Source organism: Salarias fasciatus, chromosome 23 (assembly GCF_902148845.1).
Source record: "Salarias fasciatus chromosome 23, fSalaFa1.1, whole genome shotgun sequence".
Taxonomy (NCBI): Eukaryota; Metazoa; Chordata; class Actinopteri; order Blenniiformes; family Blenniidae; genus Salarias; species Salarias fasciatus.
Window position 1 is genome coordinate 26,011,572 of NC_043766.1, and position 21,317 is coordinate 26,032,888.

Genomic DNA, 21,317 nt, shown 5'->3' on the forward strand with positions numbered 1-21,317 from the left:
CAAGATACGAAACAGTGAATCTCAGTAATGAGTATTTAGCTGGTTCATGCCCAGTTCCCAAAATAATATCTTTGTGTGACAATGGTTTATCAATCCATAGATCTAACTACTTTCTCTTGTAACACAAGTGTCCATAACTGTTAGATCTCATACTATTTTATTTAACATTTATTTATTTATAGAGGAGTAACCCTGAAATTGACAAAGTTGGTTAGGATATCAATCATCAGTTAAATGTTTTAAGTGGATTTTTTGGAAAGAAGCACAGGTTTTAGGTGAATTTGAGCTCCTGATTTGTCAGACGATGTCTACCTTAAGATGTCCAAGTTTTAAAGCAGTTCTCTAACACGTGGGAAATGGTTCCTGGTTTTGTAGTTTTTCCTGGTTCTGTGTTCTTTCTACACTAAATTGTTCTGAAGAACATGGAAATAGTCAGTGCTCTTCCTCTTTGGCCACTTTTATGGGAAACAGCTCAATTTTTGCATTATTGCCAACGTCTGGCGAGGGGTGAGAGGAGTGAGGTATACAGTGTAGCTAATCAAATCAATATTTAATGGGAGAGAAAACATAGAAACTCTGTCAGCCTGAGGTAAAGGCAACAGCTGTGCAGTATGGCTATTGCTAATATTTACAATTATTAGTGATTGCAAAAAGTGATGAAAACTCGACACACCCTGTTATTGTTTCAGATTACACATCCAGTGTCTGTAATGACCTACTTTGTTTTGAAATAGCCCAAACCACACTGTTTCCATCTGGCAAACTGTAAAGCAGAATAAAGCAGTTATATAAAATTGTGATTTAATCACAGCTCAAACTAAAATTACTTGAAGACAGCTTTCATATTTGCATTGCTGCATGTTTTACAGCAGAGATGCTCTTTGATCAAACAGTTCTACTCTTGTCAGGGGTAATTGTAGCACACGGAAACTCCACCCGATCCATTAGTGCAGTCGCTGATGCTGTTGTGTTGGAAAAACTTTGTGTATCTCTGTATCACAACACATCATCAGTAGGGTAAAAGTGACCTGTCTCACGACGGTCTAAGTAAATGGGCTAAATGGCAAATGAACTACACTTACAAAGCTACTACTTATATAGCAAGATAATAATCGATTTTGTCAGACAGTTGCTCTGTCACTGCCTTTTCAATTGATGAAGAGTACCTCCTAATTTGTATCCACGGTCTAATTAGCAGACTAATTTACATTCACAGTGCTTATTACCTTTGCTTTATGGTGAAAATGTCCTTGAATCTACTTCAGGTATTGTGGGTCTTTTTGTGCAGAATTTTCATGTTCTCCATGTTTGTGCATGTTGTGTAAAGTATTTGTTGTCTCTGGATAATCGAGTTTGACGCACAGTCCAAAAATTTGCATTTGAAATCAATTAGTATTAGTATTATTAATTAATCTGCAGTCAGGTTTGGTGGGGATATAACATCAGTCTAAATAAGAGGTGAATACAAATTGGAGAAAAAAAAGCTATTAAAACTGTTAAACCGTTAACCAGGTGGATGAGCTGTTCTTTATGCAGGTACTGATTATCTGAAAGTTTCCCAGTAATATCCATCTGAATAATGTTCAATTCAAAACTATAGGAAGGCATGAATAGGAAATTAAAGTAAATGCAACTTCCCTGTGACATAGATTTAGTGAATTGGGTTTCTTGCCATTTTAGACCCACCACACACACAATGCTCGTTAAATATAATCCAACATTTTCTATTATTACAGCTGTCAAAAATTTCGGAACTTTTTTTTCTTGAAATATTTGTTGTGGTGGAAGTTGGTGCCCTAATAGTAACCACTCAAGCTAAAAAAAAGCAAAAAAAAAAAAAAAAAAAAAAATCGGATTAATTTCTTTATTTTTGTCTCGATCTAGTGTTACTATTATCTACAACATGGCAACTTCAAAGTAATGATTTTGATTCTAAGCACATTTGTATAACTGTCTTGTTCTACAGGGGCCCCGGGGTCCAGATGGCCCACTGGGAGAACCAGGACCGGAGGGCATCAGGGTAACTACAACATCACTTTGTGGAAAACAACACTGTCCATTTGTTATAATGACAAACGTGTAGTAGGCTTTGCAAAATATTTTGCTAAATATAGAAAACTGTACATTTCATTCATTCATTTATGAGTTGCCTATAGACTATTAATATTAAATTTTAAAAGAAAAACACACACACACACAAATGAAAATCAGTTTTGTTTTGGTTTTCTTCCAGGGTGAAAAGGGTGAGATGGGACAAAAAGGAGAGCCAGGATTCATTGTGAGTAGTCTTTAAATTCCCCAGAGACTCAGTGTACACACATTTATGATACATAACTGTATGCTGTTGTTCATTTTGAATGAATGTTTAAGTTTCTTAAAAACAATGAAGACACATTTACATCAATTTTATGTGACATATCGAAAATCTGAAGATAATGACTCTTAAAACAGTCATCCTCTGCCTCAGCATGAAGACCACATTCCTTTTGAAGATCCATATTCACCTCATGCAAAAGTCATTGAAGCATCCAGTATACCCCTTGGGCCTCAGTGAAAGAACAGTGGGCCTTTAATCAGTTTGTATTTGCATAGCAAGCCTTTGTCTTCTCTCCATTGTATCAAATTATACCCGAATGAAATTTTCATGTTCTGCTGTCAGCTTGTAAGAAAACCTGAGCCTAAATATGTGTAGGAGTGGCAGGATAAAAGTATGCTGCACTTATCTGCATTGAAGGAAACAAAAGAACTGTGTTCTCCATGGACTCATGAGATAATCAGATATTGCATCAAAGTAAACCAAAAATTTGAGTCAGGAAGAACCTAAGATAGGACAACATGACCATACAAACTAGAATCAAGAAGAACCAAAACATGAACTAGACATTACCCATAAGAAACCATGAAACCGTAAGTAAAAACACAAATCCACAAAACAAGACAAGGAAAATAGAAAACGGAATCTTCCAGACCATAGCATTGCAAATTCTTAAGGATGAATTCCAAACATTCCTAAAAAAAAAAAAAAGTGTTAAAGAAACAAAGCTAGGGTACAGAGTAAAGAGCCTTGCTACTTCGGTGGGCAGCCTGGGGACTAATCGACTACTGTGGCTGTTCAGGGGTTTGATCCAGGCCAGAGCGGGGCCGCTTGGGTGGGTGACCTGCAGATACTGCAACCAAGCAGGGGGACTCAGGGAGCAGGTGACAAAGTCGCTCCAGGGACTAAACAGAAGGTCCAAGAGTGATACATTTTCTCCAAGGATGAGGCATCCTGGGGTGGGACTGTGTAGGTTTCCCTGAGACAGCAAACTCCCCTCAGGGGGCTGAGAAGGAGACCACATGTCATTGAGCTTTTGCAGGTGCCCAGTGAAAGATGGAAGGGGACAAAGGTTACCAACACAGAGAAGCGTATGCAAGCAAGGCTGGGCAGAGACGGTAAAGATGGTGGCAACAAAGCCCGTCCCACAACTAAGTCACGGCGGTGACTGATCAGGTGGCCAATGGCAACAAAGCTTCTCAGAAATTGGGCAAGCAATCACGATGCTCAAGGACTTGGCCTGGGTCATGCAAGGATGACCCTGTCACGTTGGAGTGATCACGGGCAACAAATGAAGGCCCTCAGGGGGCTAAGCAAAAGACCAAAGGTGACAAAATCCCTCCGGGGACAGGGCGTGGAGGCACTGCCACTCAGGTGGACCCAGCAGGTCACATGGCGAAAGGTGACAAAGCTGTAGCAGGCAAAACAGCTTAAGGGGTTGGCCCGGACGATGGAAGCCTCTCCGGAGGCAGGCTGGAGGAGTTCCCTATGGGGTGCCAATAGAAGGCTATCTGGCACAATACCAATGGTGGTGAACGGCTGCTCGGGGGGGCAGCCTCTATACAGAGTGTGCAGACGGAGCCCCTTTGGAGGGGCAGAGCCATGGCCGTGATAAAGCCTTTCTGGGTGTAAACAAACAGGACATGCAGGCAGGGCCGCCTGAGGGGGCGGCCCACGGACAGAACCAGTCCATTTGGGGCAACTCGAGCAGCTCTGGCGCTGAGGTCCCTCTAGGGACGGAGCAGGTCAAGCAAGCAGGACCACTTGCAGAGGCGGCCCAAAGATGGGATGAGCGAACGAAATAACTTGGGGCAGCTCGGACAATGGCAACTGCACAAAAACAAATGCAAATGTGCCGCTCTATTGAGTAAAGCAGGAGGCTGAAGGTGACAGAATCCTTAAGGGGATACGGCGAGGAGGCGGAGGTGCTCAAGAGGGAAAAGGCTGTGGCCAGCCTTTGGGCAATGGCAGTAAAGGCCCTTCCAGTCCAAGCAAGAGACTGGCGGCTACAGAGTTTCTTTGGGGTTCCAAGAGAAGGCCAGTGACGATGGGCTGTGCAGGAAGTCGATGGCAATGTAAACCTTTTCGGAGCACAGCAGGAGGTCAATATTTAAATTACTGAAGGCAGCCAAGTCTGAGCAAGGCAAGCTGGCAGAACTACCCAGGGAGTCTGCTCAAGTAATGATGACAAAACCCCCCCAGAGGGCCTGAGCAGGAGGCTCATGCCGATCGACTCCCTCTGGAGTCCAAGCAGGACAGTTGTGACGAAATACCTGGAGGCAGCCCAGAGACAGAGCAACCAGGCCGTCCAGCAGATAAAGCTCAAAGGCTGCTCAAAGGGCAGCTCAAAGGCCTGCTCGAATTCCTTCTGAGGCCTCAACACCTCTGGAGGCTCAGCAGAAGATTAATTGCAAAAAATTCCCACTGGTGGTTCAGTAGTAGACGAGAGGCGACAAAGCCCCTCTCAAAAAAGAGCAAGATGTCAAAGGTGACAACGACCCTACCCTCTAGGAAAAGGCCAGCTGAGTCTTTTAGAGAGATATTGGAACAAATGGGAGCAGGCCCTTCTGAACACCCTTACAGTTAAAGTCTGGAACAGTGTTAGTGACTCTGCTGGACACTGGCTCAAGTGTGACAATGTTAGGGACAAACCGGGCAGAAGGATAGCTTCTTTATGGTCATACTGGCTAGTTTGTACTTTTTGCAGATAATGGAAAAGGAGCAAAGCTATAGGCAAGGATTTAAAATTGAGTTTTAATTTTATCTACAGACCACTTTATTTAATACAAGCAAGACAACAGCAACAAAACAAATCCTATCAAAATTATGTAAAAATCATATATTAAAAAAACAGAGAACAACCAATAAAAATAAATAAATGGCAGAGCAAAAAACAAAAGCAGGTAACTTAACAAACTGAAAAGCAGAATGATACAGACGCGTAAATGGACGTAGAGAAAATGTGACACAGATGGCACGAGATATGACACATAGGAAACTATCAAAAACATGAAAGTCAACATCATGAAAACTTAAAAAAAAAAGCAAGTAAACATAAAAACATTAAAATCTAAAATCCATCAAATATATTTGGACAGATTACCATCACATTATTGACGAAAGCTTCTCAAAGCATTAATTAGACTTTAATGTTTGAGTTCTGGACATGAGCATGAACATGGCTAAAATACTGCAATTCATACATCACCTCAAAAGTAACTAAAAATAGGCTAACGCTAAATTCATATGTTTATAATCTACTTTGGTTGAATCACATAAAACACAAACATGAAGAAAATCTCCAACCATCAAAGCATATGTTGCAAATACATATGGTGTAATTTGACTCATTTAAAAACAATGCCTGATATGCATCTGCATCTGCAGGTTAGTTACATATAGCTCAAGGACATGCTCACAAATCTGTCACTGACTGTGTCTCGTTACAGTCCAATGCATGAGAGTTGAAACCACCAGACATGAAAAGTGATGTGTAATAACACTGTTGCCATAATTAGTTGATTGTGTTTAAACTGCCTATTAATTCAAATATTCCCTCTTTGAAGGGCATAGCCGGTGGTCCAGGAGAGAGAGGGCCCCCTGGAAAGGCTGTAAGTAAAATTCAACCTGCTGTCTTTTGTCTGTTTGCTGTGTGGTATACGTGTGCTGGAGGTTTCCAAACCTTTCCTCACAAATTTAAACACATGAAATTTTTCAGTGGCTTGATTACATTGTTTTGTAACAATCGAAGTGTTTCTCTTGATATTTGTAGATGACTAGTTAATTCTTTCTCCAAAGAGTTAAGAGCAATATGCAACAGACTTTCTGAAGTGTCTTATTCTGTGCAAGTTTAAAAGCAAGAGCTTTGATTGGTTGACTCAATTGATAATTTCCCAGTTTGTTACACTATCATGTGTCCAACAGGAGTTGAAAATTTTGAAGCTGCATTTTTTTTTGTCCTGCTTGTGCCCTAAAAAATTCCAACGTTTGTTGAGCGAGTGTGGAAGCTGTATAAAATCAGTCCTAGGACTGGACTTTTTGTACATGCCTGACGAATATGTTTTGACTCAACATGTTTGTTTATTATTTCAAAACGTACTATCATCCTAATAGTAATCATCCTAAATTAGATTAAATAAAAATGTAATGTAAGTCATGATTCTTAGATCTTCAAAACACAGATACATGTGTCATTTAATCTCAACTCAACTGGTTTGGATGCTCCGTTTTTATTTAGCAACCATGCTAAAATCACTTCATTTAGACCTTTAATAATCACAGCGTTTATACTGTCTTGCTGTCTTACTTTATATCTGGTATATTAAGAGTTGTGTGATCATAAGCTCTTTTTGTAGAAATTTTCAGCTACAATAAGTAGACTTTCAAAGAATTGTGTCAATATTTCATCACTCGGAAGATAAAGTAAAGCGCCGATAAACTGTTTGTCACACACAGCTGCATCAGTCACTTCGCCAAATTGTAATAATGTTCAAAAAAGTAATGACAATTACAAATATTGTTACAGAATTAGGTTTTCAGATCTTATAATGATTGGCAGTCCTTTCTCATGTAACACTGTATTCAAGGTGACGGTACAGCATCTCAAAGGTACTAAATTTGCTCAAAAAACAAAAATCTATGTAATTAGTAACAGGTGTAGTGGCTTGATCACTTTTAGAAAAACTGTGGGCTGATATATGCAGAGGCACACACTGAGCTCTTCACTTCTCAAAATAATTACTTTTCATCTTTTATCTTTTAAGGAAAATAAAAAAGGAAGCCAAGCTGTTTTGCAGACACTATCATGCAAACTTACTCTAGGGCTGTAGTGAGTGGTTTTATTTGATATAATTCATTTTCCTGCTAACTTACATTCTGCTCAACAGACAGAACGTGTCATCAATTGTGTCTGCGTAGATTTTTATTTAGAAACATTAACCTGTTCACAAAAAATATGACCCAACTATTTACTAATAGCTGGACAAATTATGTAATTACAAAAAAATCCTCTGTTTTAGTCCAGACATATCTTCATGCAATGTCTTTTTCTTCTGATTTTTTCTTCTATCTTCTGTTTATCAGAGCTGTCCTTGTCTTCAAAATTAACCAAAACCGTTGTTGACTATTAAAAAAAACTGACTGTAAAGTTTTTATCCGAAGACTCTCATGGAACCAAGCGTCCACTGAATGAATAAATTGTCATGTATTATCCAAGAGAGGTCAACACACTGATGGTCCTCAGATGATGTAGTCAAGAAAAAAGAGATCATGCAATGCAAATCCTAATGCACATAAATGTGTTTTCTTAACTATCAAGTTATCACATCACAGTTCCACAGAGGTCAACATCACAGACTGTGTATCACCTGCACGCTCTCACACTTTACTGTAGTTGGATTTATCTTATTTACTCAGTCAGTTGAGCTCATGCTTTCACACATTATGTATTCACTGCACATTTGACATGTCACGATGTTTTACTGATTAGTCTGAATACACACACACCACACACACATGCAAGCCAAGCAAACACATTCAAGCACATGCTCTCATTCAGAACTGGCCATCTGTTGTTGTTGTTTTTTTTTAACGTTTGAAGAGTTTTGAGCCCTCCTCAATGTGCAATCCTCTCAACAGCTTGACTTGCAGCGCCCTCTTGTGCCTGAAAATATGTCTCCACAAAGGGTTTTTCACCCAGTTATTGAGTTCTGTTTACAGCAGTGAAAGAGTCCCAGAAATGTGGTCACAAATCTAAATAGCATTTCTACAACAACAACAAAAATACAAACATTATAGAATGATAACTATTTTTCTAAATTAAAGTTGCTGCATTTATTAATAATTTGTCATAAATGCAAATCCACATTCAAATTGTTGGTGTCCCCAGTAGCAACGTATACTTGAGAATGAATAGAATTACATCTTTGTGAAAAAAAGCTGAGTAATGTAATTATATTACTATACATGTTGTAATTAATTTCAATTTTATATTTTAGTTAACTGTTGATCATTAATTGCAAGACATTAGATGAACCCATTATAACAAATTCTGAAGACATTTTTAAAGAGTAATGCTGTCGACACTCATGTTTATTACAATATCATAACTGAGGTCTATTATTTCAGTATATCTTTTTCCCTCCGAAAGCTATTCCCTGTTTTATACTATGATAAATATTTTGTTGAGAATTTTTTATACACTACCAGTCACAAGTTTGGGCACTCTTCTCATTCCAAGTTTTTTATTTGTTTTCATGACTATCTTTGTAGATTTTTGCTGAAGGTCGTCAAAGCTGTGAGTGAGCACATGTGGAATTGCATATAAAGAAAAGTATGTAGCAAAACTCAGAACATGATTTGTATTTTAGGTTCTTCAAATTAGCCACTCTTTTACTGCTTTGCACCCTTTTTGAAATTCTCTCGACGAACTTTATGGTGTAATCACCTCAAATGATTTTCCGATTGTCTTGAAGGATTTCCCAGAGACGCTGAACACTTGTTGCGCTTTAGCCTTCACTCCAAACCATCTGCACTGGGTTCGGGTCAGGTGACTGGTGAGGCCAGATCATCTGGTGCAGCACTCCCATCACTCTCCTTCTTGGTCATCTGGCCTTTTCACAGTCTGGAGGTGTGTTTGGGGTCACTGTCCCCTTGAAAAACACATGATGGGCCAACTAAATACAAACTGGATGGGATGGCATGTCACTGCAGGATGCTGTGATAACTCTGCCGGGGCAGTGTGCCTTCAGTTTTGAAGAAATCACCAACAGCGTCACCAGAAAAAGCACCTCCAGGTTGGAGCCATGCTTGCAGAAAACATCTGTTCAGCTTTTCCTCAGTAGTGGTGTCCTGGCAGCTACTGGACCATAAAGGCCTGACTCAGGCAGTCTCCTCTGAACAGTTGATTCAGAGATGTGTCTCCTACCAGAACCCTGTCTGCCTTCATCTGGGCTTTAATCTGAGGTGCTGTTAACCAGCAGAGGTGACTCTTGGCCTTTTACTCCTGGCGCGATCCTCATGTGAGTCAGTTTCGTTGTAGCGCTTGATAGTTTTTGTGACTGCACCAGAGGAAACATTCAAAGTTTTTCCACACTTTGACTGACCTTCAGTTCTCGAAGTATTGATTGACTGGAGTTGCTCTTGACTCAGCTGATTGGTTTTTGCCATAATATGAATTCCAACAGTTGTGAAAAAGTGGCTGTAAGCCATGAATCAGCCTGATTTCTGTGGATCAGGACTGATGTCCCAACCACATTAAGAAGACAAGAAATTTCACAGATGAACCCTGAAAACTTACATCTGTGGAGTGAGAACCGTTTCCAGTGACTTCCTCATGAGGCCTATTGAGGAAAGGCCAGGACTTTTCATTGCTGTCAGCACCGAATAGGGTGGCGACTTGGAGGAATCTAAAATTTAAACCATACTGATGAGTAATTCACACTTTTGTTTCCTACATATTTCCATTTGTGTTCATTCATAGTTTTCATGCCTTCAGTGATAATCCACAATGTAAATAGTGGAGAAAAAAAACCACTAAATGAGAGGGTGTGTCCATACTCTACTGGTATTGTATGAGGTGTTGTCTGTTATTGTTCATTTGATTTGGAGGTCTTTAAAGACATTGGTTGTAGATATATGAGAAAGAGTGAATTAAAATCAAAGTGAAGATAAATCTTGTTCTTCACTGGCGGACAATTTATTCCTTAACATACAGAAAAGCTCAACAACAGAAAAGCTCACATTACATTGTTCAGAAGCAAAGTAGCAGCAGGAATAAGTCTGAGTGTTTTGCAGTTTAGCACAGTGTATATGTGGCCTGAGGACAGCTCTCTAAACTGAAAGGTGACGATCAGGACGACACAGACTATCTTCAAGATCTTTTCAGTGGCTTTTTAGGATTTTTAGGGTTCCACCTGTCCATCTTCCAACAGATTGTTTTCTATCTTCAGGAGTTAATTTAAAGAAGAAAACAGCACTGCTTCAATGTGTTAAAAAATAAAAAATGACAATGTCTGTGATGGAAATACACTCAGTGTTGTGCTTTCTGGGACTTATGCATCTTATTAACCCTGTCAAGTTTTTACAGAGGGTAATTAATGTATCACTTCACAGCACATAAAGTAGTTTATGTTTATGCTGCTGAATTCTTCACCCTCTCAGAAAGTTCTTGGCAGTCATTCCTAAACTTCCTCCACTTCTGAAAGTAACGTCTCCTGTCAGCATTGGAAACACGGCTCCGAGTTAGAGAGGCTTGTTCGAACTCAGCACCGAAGTGTTTGAACTACAACAAAGAGATGTGAGATTGCAGAGGAAACTTGATCCGTCCGTGTTGCTTCAAAGAGTCTCTGTCACTTCTGAAGGTGTCGAACGCAACAGGGCTGAAATATTACTCACACTCATGGCGTGTGTGGTTACACTGGAAACTCTGATGATGATGATAATGATGATGGTCGTAATGACGACTTCGACCAGGTTTTCTCATGCCTGCTCTGTATAATTGCACAGATTAATGAGGGCAGCACTGCTGAGCTGGTTGTTGTGTTTTCAGGGTAAAGCTGGTGTTCCTGGCAGCGCCGGGGAACGAGGGCCTCAAGGTGAACCAGTAAGTATGCTGTCGTCTGAGCGCCGCATTGATGTGGTTGTTTCAGGAAACTGCAAACAAAACCACACAGTGTGAAAACCGACTTGTCTGGATTGTGTAATGACTGCAGGGAGAATGTGCAGAACCATAATTGCTTGAAAAGGTTTCTGCAGGAAAATGCTGTCAGGACTGAAATAATTTGATTTCTGAACACGTGAGACGCTCCAGAAGCTGTTTGAGAAGAAAAGACGTGCCTGTAATCATCCATATTCTTCCTCTTTTATTGCTTTCTCTCCTTGTCTTCCTCTCACCTGAAAACTCCTTTACCTTGCGCCTCCCTTCTTGCTGGTTTTCCTGGAGAGCTGCCATCTCCTCAGGGACACGAAGAATGTCAGACCATCACACACACACATATTTATTGGAGTGAGAGCTTCCATTAATGCTGGAGGCACAGTGCATTTTATGGGTCTCATCTTGTGTTTGGCTTGTCGTCAGTCTTAATATTCCAAACCTCCTCAGCTCTCAGTTTTCTTTCCCTGCAGCCCTGAGTGTTGAGATCTGTTTGCGTTGCCATTATATGCCACAGTTCTGGTGTCTCAGTGCTTCGTTTGCCATGCTGAGCACATCCAATAATGATATCATAGCACTGTCACCTTTGTGTTATTTAAGCATTATGTGAAGGTGTTTTTTTTTTTCTTGCAGGGACCCAAGGGACCTCCTGGAGATGCTGGTCCTGATGGAGAGCAAGGGCCTGAAGTTAGTAATCCTGTTTCACAGCTTGCTGATTCTGAGTTAAGAGCTTGAGAGTTTATTATGCAGATGAAGTACTGAGCTTCTCTGTGTCGTCTCTGCAGGGCGTGCCAGGTTTAGAGGGCGAACCAGGTGCCGCTGGCGAGCCAGGGTTAAAGGTCAGCATGAACACTGCTTTGGTTTTTAGGAACTTCAGTTCCTCTGGTCTTGCAGCCACGTGCATGAAGCGCTGTGGAAATGCTCGTCCCGGCTGGACCCGGCGTCAGTGTAGCTTTCAAGCTGAAATCAGTAGTTGAGTTGTTACATTATAGCAGATATTAGTATTGTCGTTTCACGTCCAGATCCAGTCATTTCTCGCGTTTCGTCCTCCCGCAGGGAGAAGTCGGGCCCCCGGGAGCTGAAGGGGAGCTGGGACAGGAGGGAATGAGAGTGAGTGACCGAAAACAATCCACTAATCCCTGACTTCCTTCCCAGTGTTTGGATGAACCTCAGCCGCTTGTATATTTACTCCCCTCCATTCAGACGACGACGATTCGTCTCTTGACCGGAGGAATGGCAGCAGGATGAAGCTGTTTTTGTCAGATTATCTATATAAATACATTTTGAACGGCTGGAATCTTACACTGAGCTATTGTACTGACATACATGCATCATTTCTTTGCTAAATATGAGCGAGTGGTGAATGACTGTAGATTGGTCTGAGTCATTTTTCATTGTTTTGTTTCATCTTTTATAGATGGGCTAGAGAAAACTGGATCATCTCAGAAAATAGTCACAATGCTCAATCACTTCAGCACCTTATTTCAGATCTTAGGAGAACTTACTCATTTTTGTAGTTGTTTTTTTAAATATTTGCTTTTGGTTGGCTTTTTGGAAGTTATTTTACTTTATCGTTTAAGATAATTATTATTGCTTAAGTGCTTTAAATTCTGCTTCATTGTTCAGATGTTTAAAATACACTAAATAGTTAAATGAATAGTCTCTGAACATATTTGTCATACAACTTTGGGAGCAACTTAATAAATCCTCCTAAATTAAAACCTTGGATTTTACCAGTGTCAGTTGTACGCCGCTCTGCAGTAACATGCAGACGGACTTGGCCAAACTCTTGCTTCCCTGGAAACTCACCAAACGTTTGTGTTCGGTGAGTTTCCAGGTGCGTTAGTTCACACACCTGCAGCCACGTGCACGCACACGTGCATGTGTGATGCTGGCTGTGATCAGAAGTGAATTTATCTGCAAAGTTAGCAGAAGTAAAAAGACAGTTTATCCAGAGATCTTGCTGTGGATTATTGAGGAGATGTTGACTTAATAAATATGTGTGAATTCTGTGTGGGATGAAAGTAAAGACTTATAAATACTTACGTTTCTGTTATTAGTTATTAAATAGTAGTTAATTTATTGGTATTTTTTTAAATTGAATTTTACTCCTATTTTAGTAGAATTTGCATTATGCAATCTGCTTCACTACTGCTGTAAAGCTGAGTTGTATTTCAGTGTCTTAACCATTTCAGTTGCTGTTCAGACCCTTCGATCCGCATTTCTTCCCAATAAGTTTATTTTTTAAGAGACCCTGTTTACATCTCCTCTGCAGCAGAAAGTAAATTTCTTTCGTGTCGTACTTTACGCTGCGCTGTTTGTCTGAGAAATGTGTTTTTCACATAAAATTCCCTCACAGGTATATTGAATGAACTGCACACACTGACAGTTGACTTTACTTACTATGGAGCACAGCCGAGTCGATACTGAGTTCAGCTTTTCGGCCCGTTACAGTCTTTCACACATCACCTGCATGTAGAAATGTCAGGTAGATCAGATGCTTTGTTTCTAACTTTATATGTTGCTGAATTTATATTTTTAGATTTATTCATACTAATTGTTTTTCTTATTTTTAATCAGGGCGCTCCTGGTCCCCCTGGTGAAGACGGTCCTCAAGGGAAGGATGGAGCTAAGGTGACCATATTTACACGCAATTAGTTAACCAAAATGAGATTATTTGTTTGTTGTTGACATTATTCCCAGATCAAATCATATTTATTCAGGGAATAAAACATAGGTCTGTCCACTGATCTGTATTTTAATTCTGAATTATGTTGCTCACTCGCCTCCCTGCTGATAACAGAAGTCAGAGATAATGTGAACGTATGCAACTGTTTTTCCGTTGTCGTCGTCACACTGCCAGGGGGAGCCTGGCGAGCGTGGTCCGATTGGAGAACCAGGAGACAAGGGGATTGAAGGTGACCCTGGAGCTCCTGGACCACCTGGCGGGCCTGGAAAACAGGGCTTTCGTGTATGTTTTTTCTACATTTATAAATTCAGACTTCAAAAAATAATAATAATAATAAATATAAAAACTGCTGTTCACTCTTGACAGTTTGGTTAAGATCTGAAATGCCTGCAGTCGCTGCTCCTATTCTCCCGTATAATGCCTCCTGTATCCCAGTAGGGGTCAGCCTTCTCTTCAACAAAGACGTTTTGTTGCTGGTTCATTAAAAGGTTTAGTGAAGAAAACCTCAGGATGTGTACCCTCGTTTGAAAACTGTCTGTCAGAAGTTTAAAGACGCAACTTCAAGCGTTTTCACACGATGAGAGGCATTAAAAGTCACTGGTGTTGAGTGAGAAGGGTACATCCGTGCACAGATACAGAGCCCGGTTAATACTGGACGACTGTGGGAATGTGTCCCTGATGATCCCTGAAAAGTGAACTCACACACAGTATGGTGCTTGCAGGGTTGATCAACGGCGGCTCACAATAAAGTTTTAATTCGTCTTGCTTTACAGGGGCCGGAGGGAAAACTGGGTCCTCCAGGAAAGAGAGGAAGGCCTGGAAAGAAGGTAAAAGCCCCAGTCGTCTGTTTTTTTCTCCCTGAAGGTCAGAGATAATGGGATTGAATGTAATTGTGCTTGAATCTCTGAATCCTTCCAGGGAGAGAAGGGCCCTCCGGGTCTTGTCGGCGAGGTTGGCAGCCGGGGAGATGTTGGCCAGCCGGGCGAGCCGGGCCTGAAGGGCGCCAGGGGAACTCGAGGCTCACCTGTTAGTTCCTAGTTTTTCTATATGTCCCCTCTGTCCCCAGATCAGACCCACTTATTTTGAGTGAAAATCACAACTGTCCTGGTTGACAGCCACATTCACACTGTTGTTTTGGAATATATATTTTTTTCTATGTTCATTAAGGATGAACATGTTTTCACGTCGTAGTTTGTACAAATCTCCTCAAATTATGAACATAAATGGTACGGGCATTTAATCTGACGCTTTAAAGGCATCTTGTCTTTTTATGTTATGTAATGCTTATGTGAAGCCAGCTGTGCTCTGAGACAGAAAGCTCTGTCAAATTCATGCTTCTGTATTCAGAGCTCTGAAAACAAAGCAGCAGCCTGAAAAAGAGAAGGCCGAACTCAAAAGGAAGGTTTTCATTTTTCTTCCTTTTAGACACACACACACACACACACACACACACACACACACACACACACACACACACACACACACAATTCCCTGTTCTCTTGTCGCAGAAACAGTAAGATTGTGTTGCGATAGCTGTGGCTATAAGATTTATATCCTGCCATAAAACAACTGTGGTCACAGAATTCAGTTGCGCAGGTCCTTTTGGGGCCAGCGCTATACTTATTGAAACTTCTGAAGAAAACAAAAGACTACAGGAAGTGCCAGGACTGTGTCAAAGCCTGACTTGGTGTTCACTTCCTGCTCTGTTTCCAGGGTCAGCCGGGAGTCATGGGACCGGAAGGGCAACCAGGACTGGCAGGATACCCCGTGAGTTTTTCCTCCTGAAGTGTTTCGTGAAGTGTCATATTTGACACGTCCTTTCATATAATGTGACAGAAAAATCACTCACAAACACAATATTTGCACACATTTTCCAATTGCAAGGTTGGTGGTCCAATCGCACATTGAATCCCCGATCCATATGTCAGCGCATCCCAGAGCAAGACACTGAACGCCAGATTGTTCCCAAAAGAGGTGGAGCAGCTCACATGGAATCAGTTATCGTTGTTGTCTGTGTGTGGAAAGCATGAATGTAAATAAGAGTGTGTTGTAGTGTTTCCGAGCAGAGATCGGATTCTTTGAAGAGTTGTCCAAGGGAAGAAAAGCAGTGAACAGATGACAGGGTGAAGGGCTGTGGATGGATGAGTACAGCAGACAGACAGCGTTAGTTCAGTTCGCTACATAGGACATTGCAGTTTATTGTGTGTGAGAAGCAAAATGTGGGTCTAATCGATACTGAACAGGTTGTTATAATGTTCTAGCTGATTGGTGTATTCTCTTCTCTTTCCTGCATTTTCCCACCGCTTCACCTCTTCCTCGATGTGTCCGCCTTCCTAAAACTAGTCTGTTTCATGTTCTCCCACGCTGCATCAGCCTTCTCATCAGACGTTCTTTTCCATTTTGCCTGGTTGTAGCATCCGCAGCATCCCTTTTCCCTTTGTGCCGTACGTAGCTACCATTCCTGCTCAGACCAAACCATATTGAGCTCGTCTCTCACTTTCAAACCTAATTGTCCAACATGAACTGTTGATCCAGAGATCCTCTCTCAACCTAGCCAAGACCCTGCAAGGAGAGGCCACTCCTGGCACTTGTCTCCATCCTTTCCACCCTGACTGTAATTTCTTTAATCGCCTCTGTTACAAACCTTCCACTGCAATGGACAGTTGGGACTCACGTTCTCTCACTCCGGTCCCTTTTGTTTCTTTCACTGACGGCATCCTAGCTGAAATTGAAAAGATTTCCCACACATTTTTAAACAAAGAAATGTCTCTGGGCTGAGTCTGGACTCTGTTTTGGCTCAGCACGTCCTGCTGGTGATCACCAGGGGCTGCGTCTGTCGGAGCAGGATTATCAACTCGTTGAGATATGCTTTGTGATAGATCGTGCTTGGCTCCTCTACACTCAAGAGCATAAGCTAAAGTGTAAAGAGCTGTTTTGCGTTTCGTCGTCATTCCACCTCACAGAGCTTTAGACACAGATCTCAAATCAACACAGCTGTAGGACATGATTCCAGTCGTTCTTCCCACAAGTCTGTTGCCAAATGCAATGCTGGAGACATCCTGGAAGAGAATCTGGAGGATATTACTTATCGTTCCTGCTATTTTAATATTTCCCATTACTCTGAGCTGTTATCCAACACAAAATACCAGGAAAAAGCCTTTTACAAGCAAAATACAAATAACAACAAGAGCGAGTGTTGGATGTGGGCGAGTTCGCCGACAATGTTCTAATCAACTTTACAGCCACACAAAAGACTTTGGGTTTGTGTGATTTTAGCACAATTGCTTCATGTTCAGTTCATGTTTGCGCCATTATTTGCATGTGTCCATGCAGGCGCGTTTATGATTCCCTCCTACAGGGATCCAGGTTGTAGAGTGATTATTGATTCTGAATTAATACGTTGAAGGGACAGGATTCACCACAGTGGGTTTTGTTATGTCGAACTTTGATTAAACATGCAAACAGCCTTCATATTTTGAAGAGAAACACGTTAAAGCACAGTGTCCTTATCATGCACATTAATCAGTGACCTTTTTTTTTCATAGGGTCATCCTGGAAAACTGGGTCCAATTGGACCTCCAGGCCCTAAAGGGGAAAAGGTAAAACAACATCAGCTGACGTAGATTTTAATATATTGAAATGTCTTTGGGTTATGATCATATCTTTGTTTATGCATTGCTGCTGTCCATATATGAGACAGATTTGTTTGTAGCTTGGTGCTACGTTAGTGCAGGGGTTCTGATGAACTCCTCTCATGCATCTTTTACCCCATTGCACCCAATCTCTGTCATGTTATAAAACATTAACATTAATGGCTGTTTAGCTCTACAGACAATAACACAAGTATTATTCATCTCATGCTAATTACAGATCTTTAATTTAAAGTGAATGGACTTTTAGCATTTTGCAGGCATTTTGTATAATCTCCACTCTGTACAGTATAATCCCACTGGGAAAATCCACTGACACCTGATATCTTGAGATCCTCTCCTTTAGTGTATTCATTTCATTCTCTTACATATTTGCTGCAATTTGAGAGGCTAAAAGGAACTGTGTGACAGTGCTGTCTTGTTTCATCGTCCTGTGGCTACATGGTAGGATGTGTGATTGTGTGTTTTAATTTTGCTGCATTTCAGGGTTATCCAGGAGAGGACAGTAAGACCCCCGGACCTCCAGGGCCCTTAGGTGAACCAGTAGGTCTTGCCTTCCTTTAACCTCTCCTCGCTCTGTTTATCCCAAATCATTTTAATGCCGGATTGACAGTGAAAGTAGAAGTTAATCCTGATCAGTGCTGGATTTTAGCACCATGCACTAATATCCTTTACAGCTGAATCAGCAGTGATGTGGTAGTAACTGTTTTCATGAGTCAGTCGTGCTCATGAGCCTGGACAACCGATTGATATACCACAAGCCGAACATTTCAAAAAGTGTTTTAAAGGTGAAGTTAAACCTTGTGTTCATACTCTGTAGTTTTAATATTTAGGAGACATTCATCTAAAACTACACACAGTGCATCTGAGAGTCTCACAAACAAAAGTCAGTGTTACAAATTAAATTGATTTTATCGGAGTAAATCCATAGAAAACACTGTTTTCTTTGACGAGTTTTCCCCTGAGGAATATTATTCTCCTTGAGTGACCTCAAGCGTTCTGCCTAGTCCGCAGAGTGCCCAAGAAAACAAAGTAACTCTTAGACTAATATCAAAAGAGGATCAGGACGTATCAAAGCATCTTAACAGCTTGGGAACGCTCACAGCTATACAGTGCCTCGATTATTTTGCTCTTTCAGACACATTTTCCAGCGCTGGATGTGACCGCTTAGCCCTGACTGCATGAGCAGTCAGGGTCAGCGGCTGTCTGCAGGGGCAGAGATAGCAAACCTGCCATGAAAAGTATTGGATTATCCACTTGGCACTGAACTACAGTACATAGTTTGAGCAAAACAATGGTGTTCTCTGTTTTTGCTGCAGACTGGCTGAAAGTGAGGCTCGCAGGTTACTTCTATAGAATAAGTTTCAGGGGTGTTGGTCTCAGGAATGACTGTCTTTAAGTGGCAAACCGGTGCAATTGAAGCTTGGCAGCTGGGCTGGTTTAAAAAGACAATATGCAGTGTATGTGTGCTCATGTTGGCGCATTCGTGTCTACACAGGGGCCCCCAGGAGAACGAGGAGAGCGCGGAGAGCCAGGAGATGAAGGCTATCAGGTAGACAAATCCATTAAACCTCCAGCAGACATGTTGTGCCCTCGCCACTCAGGGTGCTTGCTCCCTTGATTGCTGCTCATGCATCTGTTGATGCCCTGTTGAAACACCGCTTTGCTCTCAGATAAGTGCAGACCACACAGGCTGAAGAGGATTACTGAAATCCTGCTGATAAGGCCGGGAAAATCTGGTGTTTTTGTCACTTTCATGCTTCCGGCTTTTGAAATCTCTGCTCACAGAATGTTTACAAACAAATGCTCAATGCAGGTCAAATTACATCTGGATTATTTGATTTTGTAGGTGTCTGAATGCAAATGTCGGTTATATGTTGAAGGCGTAAGTGCAAAGTTTTTAGTGCAAGTTTTTAACTGCAGAGACCCTCTCCAGACTTTCCTTGAATATAAAAAGAGAAGTGATTTTTGGATGGCATTGTAGGTACTGAAACTCGGTTGTATTTATGACACAGTTTAGCAAATAAGTACCTCAGTCTGAGGCTGTTGCACAACAACTGTATTATTATTCAAAGTAAAATCTTGGAAAGAATCAATAAAAACAATGTTTGACTCCTTTCCAGCTCCAGCACAGCTCTCAAATCATAAAGTGCAATATGTTTCTTTCCATCACTTAAATTAATTGCCCTTATAGGTCACATTTGGATTTTGTTGCAATTTATGCATTTGGAGAATTAATAAATCCTGTTTAGCCGAAACCTCCTGTGGCCCGTCCTAAAACTATACATAAAAACTATGGCTTAGACACTCAGGGATATTGTTTTGTTGCCAAGGAACCTGTAATTCAGTATTTCACAGAATGTAGTAATGGTGCAAACCCGTAACCTGCTTCTGAGTGTTTCTCAAAAAGTAAACAAACACTGAACATGGAGATGAAATGTGTTGAATGTGTTTTGGAGATTTGGAACTGGTAAAGATTTTTAGTGTAAGCTAAAATCATCATTTTAATTCAGTGTTATGTATTTGTTTCAGGGCCATATTGGTACCACCGGACCTCGTGGGGCTGTTGGACCTCAAGGTCCACCGGTAGGTCATTGAATGTTTATCGTAGATTTGATGAAATGCTGAAAAACCGCTGGTCTTTGTATTTAGTTTACATAGAATTGTCACCTATGCCTTTTTGGGAATGGGATGAAAGAAAAATCAGTTGATAGAAAGTAAGAATCCATTCATCCTGCCTCTGGAAGCAGTCCCAGTTGAATGAAAGTGAAGTTTTACGCACTGGACAGGCTGTCAGTTCCTCACAGAGACGCTGTTATCTGTTCTCTTACTTCGTATGTTTCAGATTAAATGCATTAAGTTTGGGTAACGTTGTGGTGCAGTCTTTCGCACTACCACCTCACAACAAGAGAGTCTCGGGTTCTGCACGCGCACACCCTGGTTTTCTCGGGGTACTTCAGTCTCTTCTTGCCGAGGGGTTTCTCTAATTTGCCTGAAAGTGTGAATGAGACTGTGTTTGACTCCCTGTCTCAAAATGAGGTGGACTGGTGACCGTTCCAGTTCTCACGACAATTATATGTTAAATATTTCTAAATATCAGGCATTCCGCCAAATGTCTGCATTAATCTTGATAGGTTCACTCACAATGCTTGAGAGGTGACAGCTCTGCTTCAATCTTAAAGAGATTTACTTAAGGTTTTTTGGATCTACTGGTAAAATGGCTCTCATCACCATGCTGGGAAGATGTATTTTATCCCTCTTTGCAAATCACAACCTGGAAATATCGAAGCAGTAAACACTGCTGCAACTGTTTTGAAATTGTTAGGAAGGACAGAATATACCGATGACTGCCTTTCTGAGACTCTTTGTCTATGGTGAGGCTCTATGAGAGAAATATGTAAATGTTTTTAGACTGAGGTGACATAAGAGGAGCTCAATCCAATGTTTTTATCCCCTTAAGAGCCTGAATGTACTCTGCATAGGTCACTGTCTATTAGATTATGAGATATTTGTGTGCCAGATAGACATTTTGTACTGAGATTCATGCAAAGGAAAACTTCATGGGATCTCCAAAATGTACATACTTACTCTAATAAGCACTACAGATAAGTGGTAAATCCCTTCTTTCCATTACAGCATCTGTATGATGGGGTGAATATAGCTTTTCATCACATTCTTTCTTGTATTGTGCAGGGATCACCAGGCCAGCCTGGCGAACCAGGCCCGATCGGAGAGAACGGAGCTCCAGTAAGTTATTACCAACACGTATACTGCAGACAGCTTTTCTACTGACGTATATCTGTATCAAGTAGGAACAAAAAAATAATAAAAAAAAAATTCAAGGTTTTCGTTTCCTTTTAAGTTTGACAGCTTTGTCAGCTTTGTTCATGTTCACCGCAAAAACCGGTCCAGCAGTTTTCTTTGTCTTGCCTGATGACTGCAGCTCAGCTGTGGTTAGATTTCAGTTAAGGAGAACAAATATGTGTGAACTTTACTCCTCATGTTGAGGATATA

The 21,317-nt window shown here is 41.0% G+C and overlaps 1 protein-coding gene across 1 annotated transcript in view; it reads left to right on the forward strand.

Moving 5' to 3' along the window:
- The window catches only part of col24a1 (collagen type XXIV alpha 1 chain), a 103,492-nt gene that overhangs the window by 67,714 nt on the left and 14,461 nt on the right, over positions 1-21,317 (forward strand). The window contains exons 29-45 of the mRNA XM_030083515.1: positions 1,967-2,020; positions 2,234-2,278; positions 5,881-5,925; positions 10,863-10,916; positions 11,598-11,651; positions 11,750-11,803; positions 12,021-12,074; positions 13,545-13,598; positions 13,828-13,935; positions 14,427-14,480; positions 14,572-14,679; positions 15,367-15,420; positions 17,199-17,252; positions 17,790-17,846; positions 18,802-18,855; positions 19,836-19,889; positions 20,997-21,050. Coding sequence (XP_029939375.1) covers positions 1,967-2,020; positions 2,234-2,278; positions 5,881-5,925; positions 10,863-10,916; positions 11,598-11,651; positions 11,750-11,803; positions 12,021-12,074; positions 13,545-13,598; positions 13,828-13,935; positions 14,427-14,480; positions 14,572-14,679; positions 15,367-15,420; positions 17,199-17,252; positions 17,790-17,846; positions 18,802-18,855; positions 19,836-19,889; positions 20,997-21,050 — 1,011 coding nt within the window. The remainder of the gene's footprint in view (positions 1-1,966; positions 2,021-2,233; positions 2,279-5,880; positions 5,926-10,862; positions 10,917-11,597; positions 11,652-11,749; positions 11,804-12,020; positions 12,075-13,544; positions 13,599-13,827; positions 13,936-14,426; positions 14,481-14,571; positions 14,680-15,366; positions 15,421-17,198; positions 17,253-17,789; positions 17,847-18,801; positions 18,856-19,835; positions 19,890-20,996; positions 21,051-21,317) is intronic.